Source organism: Falco punctatus (genome assembly GCF_963210335.1).
Source record: "Falco punctatus genome assembly, chromosome: 4".
Classification (NCBI taxonomy): Eukaryota; Metazoa; Chordata; class Aves; order Falconiformes; family Falconidae; genus Falco; species Falco punctatus.
Window position 1 is genome coordinate 99,653,200 of NC_137583.1, and position 23,535 is coordinate 99,676,734.

Below are 23,535 nucleotides of genomic sequence, written 5' to 3' on the forward strand. Positions count from 1 at the left end.
ACAAAAACCCTGTGTCCTCAGGAACATGTAAATTAAGAAGATTGGATTGACACTCTCAACATCAAATGAATATTAGGGAATAACAGCAGTCATCACAGTCTTTAAATTTCTGGGCTATATTTGGGATATAAAGTAAAACAAGACTTAGCATCCAGGCTTCAGGGCTCAGCTTTGAGGTAGCATTCAAGAGTTTTCAGTGAAAAAAATCTTTTTTTTTTTTCTTATGCCAGTGTAATCACATCTGAGTGGGTTACAGCACCTTATCCCATGAGCTGGTGCGGGTCATTATCCACTTGTGTTGATGTTTGCTGAGTGCTTGTTAAACATGCAGGGAGCACAGTACATGGATATCTCCTGCCACTGAATGATTTCTATTTGTGGTACTTACGGCTGGGTCAGGATGTGTTGACTACCTCAGCAGAAGCTCTCTCTAATACCAAAGTGTCTATAGCTGACAATTTTATATATGTTTGTTAAGGCTCTGAAGGTCTTACCAGAGTAAGAGAAAGGGCTTTGACGTAATTCCATTTACTGTCTGAACCCTCTAGCAGGAGTAGCATGATCATTGCTTGTCTCTCTGTAATGACTCTGCAGGAGGTAAGCTGGTGCAGACAAGCATGTAGCGCTCTTATTGCTGCCTGCTCCAAAACACAGCTCAGTCCATGGCCACGGGTATATTGGAAGGGGTGGCCTCCAAAATATCACCTCCTGCAGCTGCTGGCCTTGTGCAAAGGGAGCCTCAGGGAGTTTGCTGGGCTTTCTCACTAGGAGATTGAATGTGGGCCAGCTCAAGTCTTTTTTTTTAAACTTCAAGGCATGCTCATCCATTTTGGCCAGGTGTCAGTGCAGAAAGGTAGCTCTTGAGCTGCTGTAATTTGCTGTATATGGCAACTGGCAGTAGAATCAGAGGGAGAATGGCAATTCACTTTGAACAGAAATCTGCTCAAAGCACTTCTGGGAGGGGAGCAAACAGATTTTGGAGGTTAAAAGGGAGGGGTCCCCAGGCACCTTTGGAAAATCTTTTGTTAATGACAGTATGATCACAGCATGTCATCAACATGGAGGCTCCTATAGGAAGATGGAGCCACAACCTTCCTCAGCTGATGAAGAGCATCAAAGGTCTAGCATAGCATTTACACTGAGTGGTAGCTCCTGTTTTGGAGTGCTGGCTCCGTCTCACAGATTGATACTATGCTCCAAAGTACTGTGTGTACCTCAAGTTAGAAAAAGTAATAAAATTTGTTTTAAAAGTCAAGGCTTTAAAGCAACTAGTTATTTGGCAATGCAAGCCTAAATTTTTGGATGCCTGAGAGGGTATTGTGTTAGGTCATTCTGAGTGCTACCTCATAGCTAATTATGAGAACAACTTCGTGATTTAAGCAGGAATACAGATGAAAGAGCTTGCACAATCCTCTATGCTGAGGCATGAGACTACACAGGGCAGTGATAGCAGGGACCAAAGCGATGCCTGAGCACCCAGGGGAGCCCACCCTTGAGGCTCCAGGTCAGATAAACTCCTTGTGCTGCTTTGCAGGAAGTTCAGTTTGCTCATAAAGAAGTTGCTTCAGTCTTTTATGCTTACCTGAAGCAATGGTCTCCCTTCAGACTTCTTCTGATCTCTAGCAGGACTCAAAATATTAAACACAAAAATTCAAAATTACAAGTGTTCCATAATAAATGTAAGAAAATGTAAAATATCTTCTAGAAAAAACAGGTAGTGCTATCTCACTGTGTTATCACGGTCCCCTCAGTGTTCAGTCCTCTTAATCATTTTTCATTGGAAAGACCTTAATTTATGCTGTGTTAATGATGTACTCTATAAAGAGACATTGTGCTTTTCAGGTTCACTGCAGCTGGCTCTTCAAAACTGGCTTGAATATTCACAGTGCAGCAGCTGGTGCAAGGAGTATTGTCCTTTATAACCCAAGGTCAACAGATAGGAAAAAGCCTCATGTTTTACAGTTTTTACCTACTGAGGAAGTGCTGCAATTAGGCTCAGAGAAGCTGCAGTGTTTATGTTTGTCCTCAGTTAAAATTTTAGGGCTGGAGTTCTTTGCTGTTCCATGTTTTATGCCAAATCCTAATTCACAGGAGGCAAATTAAAATTGGCACACGTTTTCCTCGCCATCCCTGAGCCTGGACTGGCCAGGCAGTAAGTGAAAGCCTTTGCAGATGGCACAGTCTGGAGTTTCCCCCTCTGCAGGAGAGGAGCTTCCTCGGGGAGCTGGTCTCAATTCAGCAGCTCAGCGACCCCTCTGCCCTTCGGTGCTTCCCTGTAATGAGCCAGCAGAGGAAGAGTCAGCGCAGCGCCCGCAGCCAGGTGAGACAGTGACTAGCTCCAGAGGCCAGGCCAGGCCGGGGATTAGCCGCTGCGGTGTGTGCGTACATTTGGCAGCTGGGGCTCCGCTGTACAGGAGCACGGTGTGAGCCAGAGGCACTGCTGTGCCGGGCTCCTGGTGGCCCTTCCTGGCCTTAAGCACCATGTGGTGGGACTGACGCCGGTGTTGGGGGTTGGCCGGCGCTCCCCTGCCACCAGCCCTGTGGCACTGCGTTCATGGATGCGGTTGCAGTCTGCTTCTCTGGGACAGTGAGTGTTTTATAATTGATGGAAAATGCAGAGGGAGCCGCGTGAAATAGCCAGTAGCCTGGTGGCTAAGATGGTCCCCAGTGGTGCAAGGGACCAAAGTCAGTGTTTCTGGTCTGAATCAGACGAAGCAGAGACCTTGGTCTGAGCCTCTGATGTCCAGGACAAGCAGCAGGGTTGTTTTCAAAGCCTTCCAGGCAAAAGTTTCATCAAACCTCTGTGGCTGACAAAGCCTCCAAACTTCTTGTTCAGCCTAAGTTGATGTTCCAGTGATGTGCTCTTTCCCTGGAAAATGCCTGACCATCTCTGTTCTCACAGGGACACAAGTAGGGCTCATCCCCTGTGGTTAACCACATGTGCTAGGTGCTTTGGCCTTAGGCCGATTGAGCTTATCAGTTCATTATAAGGAATGTGTTGGTTTTATTTTGTTATTTGGGAGGGCTTTTTAAAAACTGTTGTTGGTAAGAAATAGTGGGTGAGAATCCACTCAGATTGTGTCAGCGTCATCCAACTAAAACTGTCACAGAATCGGGGCACAACAGGTCTGCCAGCACTGACAAATGCAGATGGGGTCCCATCAGCAATGTTATCAGGAAAGCAATTAGAGATCCGAGGGGATTACATGAAAGTCTTCCCAAGAAAGTAACAATTGTAATCTGTTTGCTTTCATTGCAGTCCGTACAGTGACTAAGGGTTACCACTCCAGCCCAAAAGATGTGGTTTTCCTGACATGAGGCTGAGAAGACTAGGTGTCCTCTGACTCCCAGAACTATTGGAAAGCAATGAGTGTCTTTCTTCCCACAGGAGAAGAAAGTGAAACAAAGCAGGTATCTAGTGCATTCAGGGACAGGGTGACGATGCATTAATGCATTAGTTGAGCACTTGCACTTTTTTCTCACATATTTGAGCCTTCCTAAACGACAGTGAGAGTAGGAGGGATACCTTTTTATACTTTCCAGTATCTTTATGCAACCTAGAAAGCTTAGACTTACCAAGGAGGTTGATGATGACAACTGCACATGGTCCTAAAGCTAAAGGGGAGTTGTAGCTTCCCCAGAGATGCCTTTTGTTCCAGAAAACTGGGGATTCCCTTGGCACAAGGGTTCCCAACCGGTTTAGGTCCTGCTTTCTTCACACTGGGGACTGAGCATCACTCTTTCCCACCCCAGCTGAAACGATCTCCCTGTTCAGCTTGTGAACAACGTTACCAAGATTTGCCTGCCACTAGTGGTTAGCCTGTACTGCACCCACAGATTTTTGCAGGTTTTCTAACTGTGAGAGCTGGGAGTTGCTCAGATGTAGACATAAATCTGTAGTTGCTGGGAGTCTGCCAAGGATTGGTGTAAGTCTTAAAGTGCAAATATTGAGTGCCCATCTGTGCAGAGGCTACTTAACTATATCATATTTTGTTACTGAGTAGATGAGAGAAACTACATGCAAATACCGATCAACAATCATATTTCTCTCTTCTTTTTAAGCATATAAGGCTAACTCCATCCAGGAACTTTTCAAAGAATTTATACATAGTATATATTATAAATTATCTGCTTCGTGCTTCAGAACAATGGAAAGTAACTGAGACAGTAAAAGTAATTAAACAGAGGACAATTAGTGGCCCTGAACAGACAACTGGGCTTTCTTAATGAATTTTCAACTAAGAAATAATAATGCTTGTTGTACTGTAATTCCAGTTGTTCAGACTGGAACCCCTTAAAGCCTGGGCTGTTTCTATGTATTTGTCTTTACAGCACTTGGAAGCAGATCTTCATGGTTGTGACTGGGAGGTTTACAAGCTATCTAATATTTATGTCACATAAATAAAAGAAACTACTTGCAGATAATTTCCATAAAGCCCATAATTTCCAGGAATTAAATGCTTCTCTTCCAGCCAACCTGTGGCCAAAAGGTTTTTGCCAACATTGACAAGATTGTGCTTAGCTTTGAGCTTTACAGCCTAAAAAGAGTTAAAGACTTGGTTTACTGGTTTGTTTTCACTGTTTTTAAACATCAATTAAACTGAAAACAAGGGCTATAAATTATGGTGACCTTTGCAATGACTTTTCATTTGTGGGATAGAGATGTGATGGTGTGAAAGCACTTTTAATAATAAAAATAATTATTAGTAACTTCCTCAGGAGTCACCAAGCAAAGTGTAAATTGCTTTCTGCTTGGTGTCAAATTTTCATGTAAGGTAGTGTATCATGGAAATTTTCAGTCTTGTTAAAATTCAGATGACCTAAAAACAATGCTACCCTTTGCTTCTGTACTTTTTGTCATCTCAGCTGACAAATGTGATTCGTATAGATTTAGTCAGCATTTTATAATGACTTCTACTGAAAATACAGACTGTTGGTTTTTCATTGTTGGGCTGTAAAATGTATAGGGAACAGTGGGTTTATTTGTTGGACTAAGAACTTGCTAAAAACGTAACAGCCACAAAAAAAACATGCTTTGGGCTGAATAGCAGCACCTGCTCTCTATTTAATAGAATTTGCATGTTTATGGTTTTCCAACTATTTTTTTACAGGAAATGCAGCAGCAGGATGAATTTTCAGACCATAGTTCTGTAGACCAAAGATTTTCCTCAGTTCATGAGACAGCTGTATCATTATTGAATATATAATTTCCATGCTATTTCATGAGCCTGATTAAAATTTCCCCAAAATAATTGTCCTTTTGGTGAGAAGACAGTGAATTCTCCACAGTCCTTTCACTCTTGGCTGCTCTCACCTCAAAGATGTCAAGTAACATCCACTGAAAATATGTTGCTTTTGTGCTAGTTACGTGTTTGCTGGAAACAGAGTGGAGAGCAGGTACCAGTTACCTGTGTGGGACACTTGAGTTCTCCACACAGCTGATCTGTGCTAAATGCTAAAGCATGGTCTTGAGATGCAGAGCTTTAGGTCCTGTAGGTAATTCTCTGTTTCCTTGGTTCCCAAAGGCATGCTGACAAAGCTGTGGTTATGATCATTTGAAAGCCTGAGCTACAAGGTGACAGTAAGCTCCTACCCAATCCTTGTTCATACATATATATGTAATAGCTTATACTTCATTTAAATTTGATAGAAGAAGAAGAAAAAAATCCCTCTCAGGCTGGTTGTTTTTCCTCACCCTCACTTTTCAACTAATGGTGGAAGATGTGGAGGAGATCCTCAGTCTGTACTTTAACCATTGAATTACTTCTTTGTCAGTGAAATTTTAGCTAGGATGAAGAATTGTTTCCTCACTGAAATTACCGTGTTTATCACAGTTCCACAAAGCTCACTGCTTTTCGTAAGCTCACAGATGAATCATGCAAACTGCATAAGAAGGCTGAATTTTAGTATCTGTTCGTCTGTCTTTTGAGCTTCCTTTGATTTGACGCTATCTGACTGTAAGGGTGGCTTTGCAGTTCTTCGGCAGTGATGGTGGGCCGACAGGAAAGCAGGCAAACATTTCTACTAACTGTCCATCCACAGTGAGCAGCACAGAGAGAAGAAAACTTTCAAACCCAGCTTCCAGCTTCCTCTGGGTTTCACAAGAGGATTCAGAAAGTCCAAAGCAAGCAGACCTTTTCTTCACTGTATTTTAATTTTTGCTGTTGAGATGATGCTTTACACTGTGGAGGCCTACTTTGGTGTTTGTATGTCATTCACAGTTCCCCAAGGGGAAGCTCACAGGGTGGCTGCATCCAGATGGGCCTGCCAAGTAATGCTGGCTGCTCAGCAGGGTGCCACCTTCTGTGGAGTGACAAGGGCCTAAAGAGATGAAGAGGGAAAGCAGCGGGATTCCGTCCCAGGAGGTGAAGATGCAAGTCCTTTTCTCTGTATAAATTGTCCTTGAAGGGAAAGTGCAGGTAAAGCTGTACCACGAAACAGATGTTCAGATTGTGGTGTCAGCTGAAGCACTGATCTTTTTAAGGTCATCTTTAACTGTTGACACGGCCCGAAGATGCATGTAGCTGTCAGTTGTTTCTTTTGAAAATTAGTTTTGCTTTAATAGATTGGAGAAATTCCTTGTTCTAGCAAAGTCTAGAAATAACAGATGGCTCATATGTCAGGCATCAGCAAATCCTAAAGCTGTGGGCATGACCCCTGTCCACGTCCTGTTGAGAAATCTACCTGCCTTCAGGATTAGGTTGCCCAAGAGTTTGATGTTTTCTGTAACAAGACCCAAAGTGTAAGTTCTACTTGCTTATAACATGCTGTTGTTGGTCTCAAAAGCTGTCTTCCCAAAAGTAATGGAAGTTTTATGTGGTTGCTGGTGTCCTTCTTTGTGTTTGGGTGCTCATTCAAGCTGAGAAGTTCTAACTCTGAATGTTCAGTTGGTGAGGCTAGGCAAAGCTAAATAGTGTTTTCTTTAAGTGTTTGAGCCTTCATCATCCATGCAAGTAGAAGTACTGTTACTGATTTTGGGTGACAGGATTAAGGACATACAGCATGGGGTCAACATTGTGTCAGACTGCTATGGACCTGCGTTTCAGGTTAGTATGTATGGAACATGACGCATGGATGACATGAAATGGATCCTGCAGGTATTGGATAAGTTGTTGTGGCCAATGACAAGTCAGCCTTTTTTTTTTTTTTTTAAGTGTCTGCGGCACTGTAGATCATGACCTCCTTGATAATTAGCGGCATGGAACTGCACCTAGCAATAGTATTCTCATCAGTTTTCATTAAGGTTTCACACTCATCCAGCATTTCTAAAGAGAGTGTTAAGGCTTTGCAGTTGACTATGAGAGCAGGAATACCTGAGAAAGAACAGCCTCTAATAAGTGGCAGAAGTCAAATGGAGATTATATCTTGTGTTTATATAGCATCTCTTAACCTAGAGTCTTCTGTGAGAGTTACTGAATTTATTGAACTGTTCTGTTCACCACTGCTGCTTTGTCATGAGTCACTCAAGCTGGTTATCAGTGCTTAGCACTGCTGCACAGTAGTCAAAGCAAGGGAATGGAGCTGGGCTTCCCTTGCTGAAGACCTGCCAGACTTTCTAGCCAAAGAATAGGGCAGCTGAAATACACTGACAAAGCAGATGGGAGACAAGGTACACTAAGGCTAATGATAACAGCATGCTGCTGAAGAATTGTATATTGCTTGTGTAGCTGCTGGCGTTGCTTCTTTTGACATAGATTTTTCCATGCAATCCCATGCTTTGATGTGCTGGATTGATGTATCATTTCAATAATGTAGGAAGACTGGGGAAATTCAGTGAAATGGTTGTATTTCAATACTGTGTCTGTCAATGAAAGAATGTCAGTCAGTCACAGGCTGGAAAAAGCCAAGTGTCTTACTGCTATGTGAGACTGAAATTCTTAACATCCCTGTGTGCAGACCTGTGCCTCCATTTTCAGGCACTTTACTCCTTTGAGTAGTCACATATGTAACCTGTGTTGAGCACAAGTGTAGATCCTGCTGCATTTTGCAATGGAGAACCCTTTCCCCACATTCCATCAGCAGGGTAGAGATGAGGAGAAACGCTAAACAGAGAAACTTCAGTTACTGCCTGAGGACATCTGCTGTACCAATGAAGAATTAAAATGACACCATTAAATTAACACTTTATATACTTACAAGGAATGAGTTTAGGAGATCGCTATGGCTGTCAAGAAAGACTCCAAACTGATCATTTAAATGTGTTGATTATTGGATCTGCTGATGCACTATTTCATGAGGTGACCATTCTTCTGCAAGTGGTTGGAATAAATCACTTTCCACTTAGGTCTCATGGAGATCCTATTTAAATGACTGGTCATCTGACATAAGGAATATTTCATGTTTTAGCAGTAATGGTGATTTCAAGTCACATTGATTGCAAGAGGAGATCAAAAAAATTTTGAGATAGGCTAAGGACCTGAATGAAGGTAGCCGATATCCTTTCCCACTTACGTTATTCTCATGCTTTGCATCACTGTTACCAGAACCATCATTTTTAGCTAGTCTAAGCAAAGAGATTAAGAATTGAATTTGTAAGTAAGGCTGCTTTCCTTCTTGTGACAGTCTTGTCTTGGCATAGTCAAAGCACATTGACACAGCTGTGTGAGAAGACGGCAATGGCAACACTGGTTTGCATCTGTTCAATGACTGGTAGCATCTGTTTGGTGATTAGCTAAAAGTTTTCAGCTGTTAGAGTTGTCAATCTGACATCTTTGATGAGCACTAAAATAAATATGTGCTACCAGGAAATGCTCATTTTTTCCCCTCTGCTTTTGATTTGCTTGACTCATTGTGTCCTTGCCGATAACTACAAGTAAGGCTAATGCATTACAAACCCTGAAAAGTGAAGCAAGTGGCTGTCATTTTTTGCACAACAGATGTTCCTGATCAGGAATCAGGCAAAGGATCTCATCACTCTTCCTCTGAGCAATTTGATTTGTCTGTTCCATGGCACACCAGCTACCTCCTGTCTAGTGACTGATGTGCCCAAGTCCTACTTCATTTTAGGATCAGTTCCTTTAATCTCACAGAATTATTAGGGATTTTTTTCTGTGCCAGAGCAAAGAGAGTGAAAAAAAGGAAATCGCTTCATTGCTTATGCTGTCACCAATAATGCATCATAATGAAAAGCAACAAAAGCCTACTTCAAAAACCAAGTACTACGTTTTGGGAGAACTGGAAAGTATTCTATGAAAACTTTCTTGAATAAATAGCAGTTTTGATTTGATGGTGTTTCTTTAGCAGTTGTAAGGCTCAGAGGTAGGGATAAGTAGGATAAGTAGCGTATAACCCATCAAATTCTTGTAATGCAAGTTAGTGAGATGAAAAAATAGATATATTTTTAAGAAAAGTGGTTTGCTGTGGATCTAATTCTCCACTCCTTAATCATGCAAGTTGTCTAAAATGAGTAATTACTAGGGGGTTTGCTTGCTTTTCCATTTAATTTGAAAAAAACTGTATTGCTCTGCTGTTCTGTAGTGATGGATGGGTGCTGCTGGAGATGTAAATTCTATAGTTATTCTATAGTTGATTTCCCAGCTATTAGTCTAGCACAAGATGTTCATTTTGCCTATGTGCAGCTCCTGACTCTGACACCTAACTGATCTAGTACACCCAATGGGGAGCAGTCATTGCTCACCCTGCAGAGAAGGCTGCAGACTGTGCCCCATATTCCTACCAATGTCTACCAAAAGACTTGTTAGAAGGGAGAGACCAGGGAAGCTGGCCTTACCTTGTGCATGTGGCCAGCCCTGCACAAACATGGAAGCAGCTGCCCATACAAATAGTAGTGTTCATGGCCACAATCACAGCTGTCAGTCCTGATAAATGAGCAAACTGTATTTGAGGAGCTCGTTGTAGTCCGTCACTGGTAGAAAAAGAAACCACTCATATGACCTCTTTTCCGTTTGGCAGGTTGACAGGACAGAAGTGATTCGAACCTGTATAAATCCCATTTTCTCCAAGCTGTTCACGGTGGACTTCTATTTTGAAGAGGTGCAGAGGTTGCGTTTTGAAGTCCATGACATTAGCAGCAATCACAATGGGCTGAAGGAAGCAGATTTTCTTGGTGGCATGGAGTGCACTCTTGGACAGGTAGGTATCGCTGCCATTTTTGCCCTTTGTCATTCATCTTTTGTATGTATCTGAAATATATCGCTTTGTTAAATGGCTGGTGGGTGAGATTTGTCATTCATGACAAAATTATTAATCAGTACTTTGAACAGAATAATTAAGAACTTATACTGGTTTGATTTACTACTGTAGTATAGCTTCAAGTCAGACAGTGTTGTAGGAAACTGAGTGTCAGTGTTTGGCCTTGTGCAGTAAGAGACCAGGTTCATTAGACTGATTTGGGAGATAGTTACTGTTCCTAACATTTTATGGGATTTAAAGCAAGTTCCAAGTCTAAGGAATGCTTACAAATACACTTTTTTTCACAGGATGTCGTGCCTGCTGATGTGGCAAATAGAGTGATAGGGTTGGATTCATTTCCCTGACTGTCAGTCATTCAAAAGTTAGGTGTCTAGATTAAGTTACTCTTCTGATTTCCATTTTTAGTTCAGTGGAGAGAAACAGACAGTTCCAAGAGTTGATTCATCCCACCTGAACACCCATCATAGATTACAATAAATTGCCTTGAGAAGATGCTTGTCTTTCCTCATCAGATATCAAAGAGGGTCTAGACAGCTGGCTTAGAGTAGATACCTAACTTTTTAGATGACTAAATTTTAAGGGTGATGAGTCCTACCCACAGGATCAATATCTAGAGCTTGTCAGAGCCAGGTCTGCAGTGAAATGCTGTATTGTTGACTGGTAGCACACTACAGTGTCCCAGGTATCACAGTTTATTTCTGACTGGCAGGCTTCTTGTTATGCAGGATCTCATAGCACAGATCTTGGCTCTGCCCATAATGGCAATGCCAAGGATGGTCTTAGTTTCACTGAGCTGAGTGTGAATTTGCTCTCCATTCTGTGGTAGCTCGTGTGATGAGACAGGCAGTGCTTTCATTTAGATTATCCCTTGAGGTGTTTCCACGTAAATTTGTGCCCTGAACATGGTAGCTTGGCATGGAAGGTGCTGCAAAGCTTTTGTTTCCTATTTTCTCACCTTTTGTTGTTGCTCCCTCAGCCTCACTGGACATGAATCCCTTTATTTTTCTTCCCAAAGCCACTGAAAGAAGAAAAGTCCTCTCAGTGAGAGAATTAATATGAAATAGATGTATTTACTAAATTGAAAGCTCAACATGAAGATACTGGTATTTACGATATTTAAAGTGCATATAAAGTCTGGGTTTTTTGACAGGCTTCTTGTGGCCTTAATGAAAATAAGCTATTCTATAACACCAAGGAGAATGAGAAACAAAAGAAAGAAGCTATTACAGTGTTCTTGCTTAATTGGCTTGAAAAAGGAGGAGGAAAAAAAGTCATTGCTGCTGCCTGTAGCATAAATGTCTTTATAATGATTTGATCTCTATAAATAGCACACAGCTGGGTTGGTTGCAGTGTAATTTTAATGGTAACCAAGAAAAAATAATAACAGTGTGAAATCTGTTCACAGTATTGTAGCCTTGAGGACTCTGATCTCATATTTAGACTTTTTTGATGGGGTTTCCCCCCCCCACACACACCTCCTTCTAGTTTTTTAACTTTACATAATTCCTCAACTGATTTAAAACCCAAAAATATTAACACTGGAACTGCAGTCCAAGCAAAGCCATTATGAGAAATCCAGCATTGAAAATCCTGCAGTACAGGCTGTACAATAGGAGTTTACACGTAAGCTTAACTCTTCAGTGTAGTTACTGCATTTTTAAAATAATGGTAATAGGGCCGTGGCTTTTCTTGAGATAATTTTGACATGATTTTGTTGCTCTGCCTCACTTGAATGCCTGAATAAAACATGATTTTGTGTGAGTGTGTGCCTGCCTATCAATTCACTTTCCCATTGCAAGTAGGTCTTACCTGAGACATGTAGGAAGGCTGTAGATTTTTACGCATAGTCTGAAAGACTGGTTCCCTCTCCACCATAAATGTGCCAACTTCTGTTGCTCTCTTCTAGGTAATAGTTGGTCTATAAGAGATTCGCTGCTACCCGTACCTGTTTGTAGATCATCATTTAGATGTGTAGTAAACCTGCATTTTTGCCAGAATCATGTAATACTCCTACCTAAAACAAAATCAGTAGGAATAATAAGTGCTGGGGAAGGCGATAGCATAGTTATACAGTAAGCTGACAGAGGAAGGTGAGTTTTCTGTTTCTTCTGATCTATCTAAATCCTACACGTAGCCTACCTGATAGATACAAGCTTATTGAAAATTTGGAGTGTTGGATGTGAACAATGGAGAAATGTGTTCTTTCAGAAGGTGTCATTACTAGTAGATTAATACTTTTATTAGTATTGGTAGTAGTAGTTTAATAACCTTTATAGTATAATAAACCTATGTCCCAAGGGAGTGACTTGTAGGCTGTTAGATACTGAATGTACACTGTCTAGTGACATCCCTCTGGATATTCAGCAAGATTTATTTCTTCTGCTCTTGCCAGGGCAATCCAATTCTGTGCCTCTACTGGTAAATACTGTGGTTAGCAGCATCCTGGCATGCAGTCAGTTATAACTGGATTTGAAGAGTAGATGCATCAAGGGGAATTCCATATGCCACAGTATTTAAACACATTAGAACAAGTGGTTGTGGATAGATACCTGCTGAGTGTAATTAAGAAAATGTCAGTGTGCTAAATAGAGACATTTCCTTAAAGTAGTTTCTTTTGTCCATCATGCTCAAAAGTTGCCCTTTCAAAGAAAATAACAGCAGATTATCTCTTGAAGGGTTTGAGGGGGAGAAGGTTTAGTGCAAGGTTTTTTGTGGAAATTTTTGGGTCTGTTTTAAAGTACTGAAAGTCTGTTCCTTCCACTCAGAAAGACTCATTTTACATTCCAGTTTCCCAGCTTCTTTGGTAATGTGCCGAATTGCAGAATGTTAACAAATGGAATGATAGTGAGATCAAAAAAGCCCTAAAATACTAGAGAAGGTGCTCAATTTGGAAGTGCAAACTAATTTTCCTCGATCAGTAGCATAATCTTCAAATATGGTCTGCAATTGCATGTAGTTTGTAAAATAGAGTTTCTTAAGGATCTTTACCACAAAGAATCTACCATACTCTAACCAATTAAGCTATCCATGCTGTATTACTTAAATAAACTGGCGTTGTTAAATGGTAGGTTAAGGCACATAATTAAAACCTCTGCATTTTTAAAATATGATATTATTTTTCATTTTAGAGGTAATTTCTAAGTAGCTGAATAAGACTAACATCTAATAATACTGTTTTTTTAACAATTAAGTTGTGTAGTCATATGGTAGCTACTTAAGCAAGGAAACTATACTGTGTTGTGCTTGTAACATCACAAAGATTATTCCAAATCTGAAACATATTTGTGATATTATGGGACACCTTTTTTTTTTTTTTTTAACAGTGATATTCTTCAAAATGCAACAGAGCATGAAGCATCCTTTATCCGAATGTGTTTGTGAAACGTTATTTGGGTTTTACCTTTGACGTTGTTTAGAAATATTGCTATAGAAAGAGTGGATCAGTTCTAGGAAAGTTAACATTTCTAGGTTTTACCCTAATTTTAGGTATTTGTGCACAGAATTCCTACGTGGAAGACATTTCTTATCAGAATTTGAGCATGCAACCACCTTGTTCTGGCAGAATCTGTTAATTCTTGAGTTCAAGGCTGAGTCTGGATAATCTCATCCCACATGAAATAACTTTGAGAAGATATGGTTGAGAAACCTGTCTGAGGCTGGAAGCGGAGACTAAACTGTGACAGAACAGTGTGTGTGTTTCAAGTGGGCCTAACGAAAGCTGAAATTGGAGGGAAAGTTTAGTGCAATTTACTTGAAATGCCATGCAAGGAGGTAGCATAGACATTTGGGAATGTGTGCTCTTCCTGTTCAAATTGTAAAGTAATTTACGTGAGGAGGGACCTCGGGAGTCTCTAGTTCAATCTACTGCTCAAAACAGGTTAGAGCGGATTGCTCAGGGGCTTGTCCAGTCCCATTTTGAATGTCTCCAAGGATGGAGATCTTTATAGCCTCTCTGGGCTTTGTCCCAGTGCTTTGCCACTGTCTCAACAGCAATGGCTTCCTGTCCCTAGGGCTTGCCTACCTCTGGCAAGACCAGAGAAAAGCAGAGACATAATGAACCCTCACTCTTGTGTAGTGTTGAAATATTTACAAATACTTGTAGTAGCCTTCAAGTGGTAAAAGAAAGTCTGAATATGCAAATCAGAAGTAAAACAAGCAGGGATGACTTAGCTGTAGCTGGGCTTGCTTTGGGAGGAAGGGAATAATAGCAGCCTTTTCAAGCTGCTGCTGTAGATGACAGCTCTCGTGCTTTGGAGCGTGGTTTGGCACTGTGCTTTTCACTGCAACAGAAGTGGCTTGGGATGCTCCATCAGGCTGTGCATCTGCGCACTAGTTTTCTAGCTTTCTGATTCACTCTAAATAGTTGCTGTTCTTTGCATAGGCACTGGCAATCAGAGTCACCCATGTATCTTTGTAGTGATAAGCAGTGAAATCGCAAGCAGTGATACTTTAACTGCCATTTTGGGGCACCACTATATAAAGGTGGCCTCTTGCATTCATATAGTTGCTTTAGGTGCTATGAATCAGTTCATCCTTCATTCTGGCTTTACAAATGATGTCTCTAACAGAGTAAATTCTCCCCCTTCTCTTCCACTTTTGTTTTTCCTTTTCCCCTTCCCCATTCCTAGGTAAAATGTTCAGGCACTCCACTCACACAGACTCATCACTTCCAACTGAACCCTCATCTAATCACTGGAGGTTTTATATTTCTGTTGGCTTTTGCTCACAAAAACTGTGATTGTTTGTTTCAAAGGGCAGGATATAGTTGTTTAGGGGGAAGGGGGGTTCAGTCAAGAGGGTTGGGTTTTGTTGTCCGTGCAGAAACAATAGAAACGAATTTTAGATGGACAAGTACTGTCAGAAATTTGATAGCCTAATTTTCATGGTTCAGCTGGGATAACAGAACCCCAAACCCAAATCCTTTTCTGTTTATGTGTTAGTGCCTTCACGTGTAATGAGCCTCTCTAAAGCTGTCTTGTTGGAATTCTTCAGTTCTGTATTCCATAAACTTTACAAAGCATTGAAATCACATCAAGGGATCAAACTTTCTAATAGCCAAAGTTAACTTCTTAACCTCACAGGAGCTAAGTACCAGGAGGGTGGCTTAGGAACTCCTTTTCTTCTTGTGTCTCAGCCTGAGCTTTAAAAACTCACCAAAAATATTTCATTGAATAATCGTTTTCTGATGAGAACTAAACAAATTTTAATTGCCCAGACATTCTTGATTACTGCTCAGCTATGCCTGCGACATCATTAAATTATAGGAACCAGTAAAGTTCTTATTTCTTAAATGCTGTGAACCATTCCAGCTCTGCAGTCTGGGAATAGCCTTTGTGGCTTTTATTTCATTACTTACCATGGCTAGTCTTTATCATTTTCAAATCCATTTTATGTTTGGTTTCTTTAATTTACAGAAGTGTTAAATTATAGTTAAATTCACAACTCCTTTACTTGCTCAGCTAGTAGCCCAAGTAAAGAAAACTGCAGAGACGTAATTTTTTCATCCCAAGAACGTTTTCAGGTATTATTTAGAGATTTAATGTTTTTCATGCATGTCTTTGTGTACAAATTATATTGAAAACACTCCTTCTCAGTAAGTAATATTATTGTTTCTCATGTGCTTTTAATAGTATATGGAATTAGCAGATTATGTACTTGAAAATGCTGACTGATTATTAGTTTAGTTTCAGCCATTGCAAATCCCCTTGCTCTTGAATTGGAGAAAGGCAAAGAGAGCCATGATTACACTTGAATTTAATTAAATTGAAGTAATCTGTATAAGAGTATTTGTTTAATAGACTGTTGGCTGCTTGTGTGGTGCAAAGGACAATAGGACCATTTTTTTCAAGGTATTTGAATTCCTGAATCTCATTAGATGTCTGTATGCCTCCTTAGGTATCTAAATACCTTTAAATACTTGGCCTTTGATCTCCTCCAAATGAAGTTGCTCAGTTCATTAGTAGGATGAATAATGTACTTTATTAGGTATGAATGTCATTTTCTACCAGGGCTGACTCGGAACACAGCCAATCATCAACACAGCACTCTCCCTAACTTTACCTAACCATATAAGCACCTCAGTTATCCCCAGGAAACTCTTGGTTTGCCATTGCAGCATCGTCTCTGAAGCTGTAAGGTTTTCAGTTCTAGATGAATCTTGCCAGTCAAATTTAATGGAATTATTTGTACAGTATGTACTGCTTTGTTTTTATATACTTCATCTTTTTGTATGTAGCAGTCTTTAGAAAAGCAATTTAAAATTTAGTTTGCTATTGTAATGAGTTATTATTATGCATAATTCTAAATGGGGTGCTGCACTACATACTAATTAAATTCAAAGACCTTTTATGCTATTGATAATCCATTTCCTGTAATAACATTATTGCCACTTGTGTTAGGGATATCTTTTTTTCTCAATGTTCTGTTTTGATTGACTGGTTTCAGCTACAGGTCTTTAACAAAGACAGGGAGAGGTATAATTCAGCTGTAAATAGACTGTGAGCTGATCAATACTATAGGGAACAAAAGAAATCTTAAAGAGTGGTGAACATGGTACAGAAAGTATCATACATAGGAAGAGGATGATTATAGCTATAGAACTTCTCTACCAAGAAACAAGAATTCTGTGAGCAGTTAGACTGCAACATCCTTCATTATGGACATACGCATCAGAACTTGCAGGGATTTCTGGGTATCTGTGAAGGGGTAAACTCATCCCCAAAACTTTTTTTTTCTTTTTTTTTTTTTTTTTTTCCTTGAGAGTGGAGTAAAGTCACTGGCAAGGTCACCAGACCTACTGTTTGGTCTTTCTTCATGTTTGATGCACCTTCGACTGTCTGCCACCATTCACGGAAATTATTAGATGGGTTCAAAAGTTCCTGGAGGATAGATAGAAAGACACAAGCACATCAGAGTTGTACAAATCTTGCTTAGTCAAAAAACAAGCTAAAGGTAAATGTGTGAAGAAGAGAGATATTTTACACTGTGAGCCAGGGCTACCTCAGTTCTGCTGCCCTTGCTTAAATTGGTCATTTACTGACACAGGTGAAATGTCGGTAAAGTCCATCATTTTATTTGTGGGTGTTCAGAGACTTTCAGTATTTGACTTGAATGGATTGTATTAAGAGCACATTAATATTGTAATTGACAGGCTTCAAGATACATTTTACAAATGTTAAATCTCCACTCATTTCTCAAGCCACTCTGGTTGTATCATTCTACTTACAGCAATATTGCAAAAGTACTGCAGTTCTTCACTTGGGTGACTTTGTAGCTGTGAAAAAGGTGCTTTAAGGGGTTTAATTGTTTTTATGCAAGAAGGGGGGAGCTTAAGAGACCATGTGTCATAACTAGTAAATGCTTTTCATATGGGTATGTCCTGAGTTTTGCGTTTCACAGAATCCTTTCCTTCCTATGTACGGAGGATAAAAGTGATTTTGCAACACAGTCAATTCATTTTAAGTGTGTTAAAATCTCTGCCCCAACTTGGCAAGATAGCAATTGCTTGTCAAGAAAGGGACAGAACTCAGACAAAAGATTCTTTAGGTTAGGTAAGCTGTGCATTTTAGCGCCTTTTGTAGCAAACAATTAAAAAAGCTGTAACTTTAGGAGGCCCTGAAAAACTCATTCAAGTCAACTGTTGCTTTAGAAAAGCAGACTGCTGTACAGTGCCGAGCAGTCTGAACTTGGAGGTGAAATTTCACAAGTACTTGTCTCACTTGTTGAATCCAAGCAATGCCAAGCACAACATGAAAAAAAAACAAACCCAAAAAACAAAGTAGTGATTGAAAGATGTGACACAATGATTCCTTTCTAAAAATGTGGAGGACAGCCCAAGAAGGCTTAAATAGTATTCATCCTCTCTCTAAAAGCAGTGAGGTGCCGGCAAAGAAGATGACAGTAAAATAGAGACAGTCTTCTTATAAAGTGGGTTTGAAGCATTTAATGTTTTAGTAGGTATTACTTGATTTAACTGGAGAAGAGCAACTAACAGTGTATTACAGGAATTTGAAGAATATCCTTTGAAAAGGAGCATGTTCATTTTTCAAATTGAGAAAAAACAAATTAAAATGTGGAAGGCTGATGTAAGGTTGAAGACTCAGTCTTGTCAGTTTGCGGTATTAACTGAGCCCATCTTAAGACACTAAATCATAACTAATAACTGAGGCAAAATGCTTCAAAAAGACAACTGCAGGGAACAGAATTAGCCCTTGCTGAAGTTTTAAGGAAGGAGAAGGAAAGAGAGCTGTGGTACTGTGAAATGTAAATCATGATATCACAGAGAAATGCCATTTGGGCAGAATGTGCTTCATAGCTGGCCTCACAAACACCACCACAGGGAGGTGTACACACTGTTGTAACAAAGTAGTGCCACATTTGAAAAAAGGTACTGATAGCTGCATGTAATATGCCACTTGGGAAGCACAGGCATAGTGTGAGCGAAAAGATGAGAAGGTTAGCTCAGAGAGGCTGGGCAGATGACCAGTATCACAGCTAAAGGTGCATGGGCTAGCAGTCCAAAAGCAGCGGGAACGTTCTTGAGGCTTAAGCTAGACACTGGTGCATGAGCTAACATGATGCCAAAACCATGGACAAGACTGAGAGCTTACAGTGGTCATTTTGCAGCTAGAGAGGTAGTTCAACTGCGATTTGGAAAGATACAAATTTTAGCACTTAGGGGAGGTGGGAAAAGTAATGCATGTTGAGTCAGAAGCCCTATCAAGCCACAGAGCTGATCAGGGTTAACATCCACTGGAGAGTACTTACACGTCTAATGAAGAATTTGCAGATATTAGCAAGGTGTTCTGATTTTGACTGGGATAGAGTTTAATTTTTTTTTTCCATAATAGCTTGTATGAGATTAAGTTTTGGATTTGTGCTGAGAACAGTGTTGATAATACAGGGATGTTTTCATTCTTGCTGAGCAGCGCTTACACAGAGTCAAGGCCTTTCTGCTTCTCTCACCACCCTGCCGATGAGTAGGCCGGTGGGTGCACAAGAAGCTGGGGGGGGGACACAGCCAGGACAGCTGACCTCAACTGAACAAAGAGATATTCTGTACCATATGATGTCGTGCTCAGCAATATAAAGCTGAGTGAAGAAGAAGGAAGGGGGGAGATATTTGGAGTGACAGCATTTGTCTTCCTCAGTAACCATTACATGTGACAGAGCCCTGCCTTCCTGCGTATGGCGGAACACCTGCCAGCCAATGGGAAGTGGTGAATGAATTCCTTGTTTTGCTTTGCTTGTGTGCACGGCTTTAGTTTTACCTATTAAACTATATTTATCTCCGCCCATGAATTTTCTCATTTTTACCCTTCTGATTCTCTCCCCCATCCTACCTGGGGGGAGTGAGCAGGTGGCTGTGTGGTGCTGAGTTGCCATCTGGGATTAAACCACAACACAAAGTTAGTGAAAGAGTCAAGAGAGACATTTTTTGAAAGAGTATGATAGTTACTTTTCTTTTCTTATTATATCAACATGGTTCTAGGGGATGCGGTTAGAAGAGCATTCTCTTCCTACGTGTACCACTGCTGTTTGGTGGGAGGTTGCTTCTCCAGACTCAGGGTTGGATTGTGTGTGGCATCAAGGGCTCTGTACTGGGCAAGTGAATGCATTTGATGGTGAAGATTCAGTCTGTGAAAAAGGCGTTTGGATCAAGTGAAAAATGCTAGTAAAATGTGACTAGCTGCTCTTTGCAGTCCTGAAAAGAGTTGGGTCTGCTAGAAGAAAGTTAAGCAACTGTGCAAGTCCATGTAACAGGAATAACAAATCTGGAAGAAGAATTAACACAGAGGTCCTGGGGAATGATTGTTTAGCTAAAGTTATTTGTCTGACTGTCCCAGCTGGCAAGGAAGAGATGCAAAGACTTCTTCAAGCTGTGTACTATGGAGGGAAATTTGTGCTTAACCTGGCTGTCTAGACAACTAAATTTGGGTTTCCTGGAAGAAAATCCAGTGGACAGAAGAGCCTAGTGTGAATAAAGAATTTGAGACATTGAAGGAGTTATTTAAAATAATCCTAATCTTCTAGTTTTATAAGCACAAATCTAAGTTGTGTACACTCTTACATGTCACTAAGCAGAGTATTTGCCAAGTCCTTGGTTCTGTCAAAATCAGAGACCAGTGGTTCACATGCCACAAGAGTTAACAAAAGCCAAGTGGCATAGGACATGAATAGAGAAGGAGCTATGGCCATTATCCATGGACATTCCAAGACGCCTTTAACAAAAGAACATTGGTGTTATGTCCAGAGCTAGGTATTATATAAGTCAATTTAATTGAAGCAAGTAAATAGACAGAAATAACACAGCTTTCTGATCCCAGAGCAAATGTGGGCTGTGACCATCGTGCCTCTGGCTCAGGGTGGCACCTTGGAAAACTGAGTCAATGCTGTTGAAAGAACTTTGACCAGTCCCAGCTGTCAATGTAAACAGGACTTCTCAGTATGATATATGGGATTTATCTGTTCCCACCAATGCTAAATCACTAAATGCTAAAATTTTCTCATTAGTTTGATTGATAAGCATTGGGAATTCTGTATGGTATTATCGAAAGTTATCCTTATATTTGGTTAAGGAAGAACCACATGGGGAAATATATTTTAAAAGGTTCTTAAACAAGCCAGGTGAAATAGGTCATTATATTTCACAGCTCATCTTACACAGTGCTGATTAGTCATGACTCAGACATAGGAGAGAGCAAACATTCATCAGAGTCCCTGTCTCTGAGTGGCTGCTGAGCAGTGCACTGTACACAGCTAGTGTCAGTGCCTTTGTGCTTTTTCCAAGGGTTGCATCTATTCATACTTCTAAAATAAATTTTTAAAAAAGCAAGGCACTTTTTATATATTGTAAATTGGCAGCAGGTGAATCCAGATCTGTCAGCCTATTCGGGCTTGTATGTAATAAGGCAAATTGAGATAATCTTCGAGGGAGTTTCCCACCCCCATATTACCACAGAGCTGATATCCCGTAGCACCACAGACAAGAAATCTAGTCGAGATGACCTGCTTTTATATTCTGTTCCTGTTCCCATCTCTTGCAAATGTATTAAGTGTGATATGTTTTATTGGACATGTGGCTGTCTCAGACCAGAACTGGGTAGTAGTTTATAGGTGGCAGTAGCAGCAAATAAACTTAACATCACTTCCTAAGTCTCTCTTAGCCTCACTTCTTAGATCTCTGAGATTTCTACATCCATTTCTTCACTGGTAGGTCATGGTTCTAATAAAATGTTAATGAAAAAATGTGTTCTAGAAATGTAATGAGATTTACTAGGGCTGAACTGGATTCTGCTATCTGTGTTTTAGAAAGACAATGCACTTCACATCAGTTTTGGAGAACAAAATACATTTTTTTCTCTGTAGTTGAAGTTGTAAAATGCAAGTATTTGAAGTAGAAATGTCCTGGTTTTGGCTGGGATAGAGTTAATTTTCTTCTTAGTAGCTGGTACAGTGCTGTGTTCTGTGGATTTAGTATAAGAATAATGTTGATAACACGCTGATGGTTTAGTTGTTGCTAAGTAGTGCTTGCTCTAAATCAAGGACTTTTCCAATTTCCCAAGCTCTGCCAGCGAGCAGATATGCAAGAAGCTGAGAGGGAGCGTGGCCAGGACAGCTGACCCGAACCAGCCAAAGGGTTTTTCCATACCATCAAACATTGTGCTCGGTATATAAATTGCGGGGAGGTGGCCAGGGGAGCCACTGATCCCTGCTCAGGAGATGGCTGGTCATCAGTCAGTCGGGGGTGAACAACTGTACTGTGCATTGTACTGTGCATCACTTGTCTGGCTTCATATGTATTTCTCTCTCTTTTTGTTGTCTCCCTTTTCATTACTATTATTATAACTGTTACTAGTAGTATTAGTGCTGTATTATATTATATTATATTACTATATTTTTAGATTTCAATTCTTAAACTGTTATTATCTCAGCCCATGAGTTTTACCTTTTTTTCTAGTTCGTCTCCCCACCCAACTCGGGGGGAGTGGGAAGAGAGGTGTGAGTGAGCAGCTGCATGGTACTTAGTTGCGGGCTGTGGTTAAACCACAACGAAGAGTCAAACCAAAGAGTTCTGGCAAATCGGAGACCTTTAGTTCATTACCTTCTTTTAAGCCATTTTGCCAGTTCAGCTATCTCTGTAACTCTGAACTTAGGCAAATGCTTTCTAGGCCCTTGAGTTTTCATTATTTAAGACTTGCTGTCTGGCAATCAGGTCAGCAAAACTTTTAATAATAATTTTCATAAGATTTACACTGATACGTAAACAATGAATATGACATATAATCGATGGCAACTTCTTTACCAGTGGTTCTTTTAATCAATGAGAGCTGGTTTGCACAGTGCATGAACAAAAAGGGCAATTTACAGCTAAGGAAAATAGATTCTTTGACAGTTACTGCAGTGATAGCCTGCAGATCCTAAATCACTAGTTACAGTTTGAGGCAATGATGTTGGCACATTGTTGCCAGATGGAAGATTCATTTTACTGGCCACTTAATTAGCAACTGATAAACGGTTGCACCCAAATACACATATTTACGTATGCAGAATGCTTACAGTGTCACAATGATGCTAATGGCTTAGAGAGCAAGTCTTATTAATGCAATCTGCTAATGGGAATGTCAGAATGAATTATCTTCTCAGGAACTGCAAGCTGTCTACCTGCCACCTGCAAGGGAGCTCCCAAGCTTCATGTTACTGTCTGCCTGATGCCTCTTGAAAGCTGGGACACTTTTCAAAGCGGCAAAGGGAACTGGTGCAATTTGGGTAGTTCAGGGGGAGAGATCCTGATGTTTCTAAAGGAGTCTAGCTAAAGGATGGGTTCCCATCCAAGTTCTATCTCATACCACGGGTATATATATGTAACATATCTGAAAAGGTTTCCGGTACACAATACCCACAGCTTTCAATGAAAGAGCTTAATGTGTTTTACAAAGTTGTCTGTGCATCTTGGGGAAGGTGGAGGTCATAGAGATAAAGGGCCTTGCTCCCCAGCTGCCATAATTAATTGTCTGGTTGGTACAGAATTTAATTATATATTAAGAACAATCTGTCATATTTCTGTATTACCTCCCATCTGAGAATCTCAAACAAGTTTTTTTAAACTGTACCTCACAATTCACGAGAATGCAACAATTTGTTCTTGAACTGGTTTAGCTGGCAAGAAAACAGAGATATGGGTGACTTACGGGGTCACAACAAGCACTCTTTCCAAGATCCTACAGAAGAAAAATGACATTTGAATCGTGGCATTAATGGTCATCTTACCTTTACTCCTGTCTGTTGTTGCCATTGACCAATATCAGTGGTCAAATCCAAAAGTTAATATGCAAAAGTGAGTGAGATGATGGCAGCAGGCTGGTTTATGGAAAGCGGTCCAAA

The 23,535-nt window shown here is 40.4% G+C and overlaps 1 protein-coding gene across 6 annotated transcripts in view; it reads left to right on the forward strand.

The window, feature by feature from the left end:
- CPNE4 (copine 4) overlaps window positions 1-23,535 on the forward strand; it is a 317,905-nt gene that overhangs the window by 186,700 nt on the left and 107,670 nt on the right. For all 6 annotated transcript variants that reach the window (XM_080387243.1, XM_080387244.1, XM_080387242.1 and 3 more), the window contains exon 3: window positions 9,913-10,092. In XM_080387243.1, the coding sequence (XP_080243369.1) occupies window positions 9,913-10,092 (180 nt within the window). The remainder of the gene's footprint in view (window positions 1-9,912; window positions 10,093-23,535) is intronic.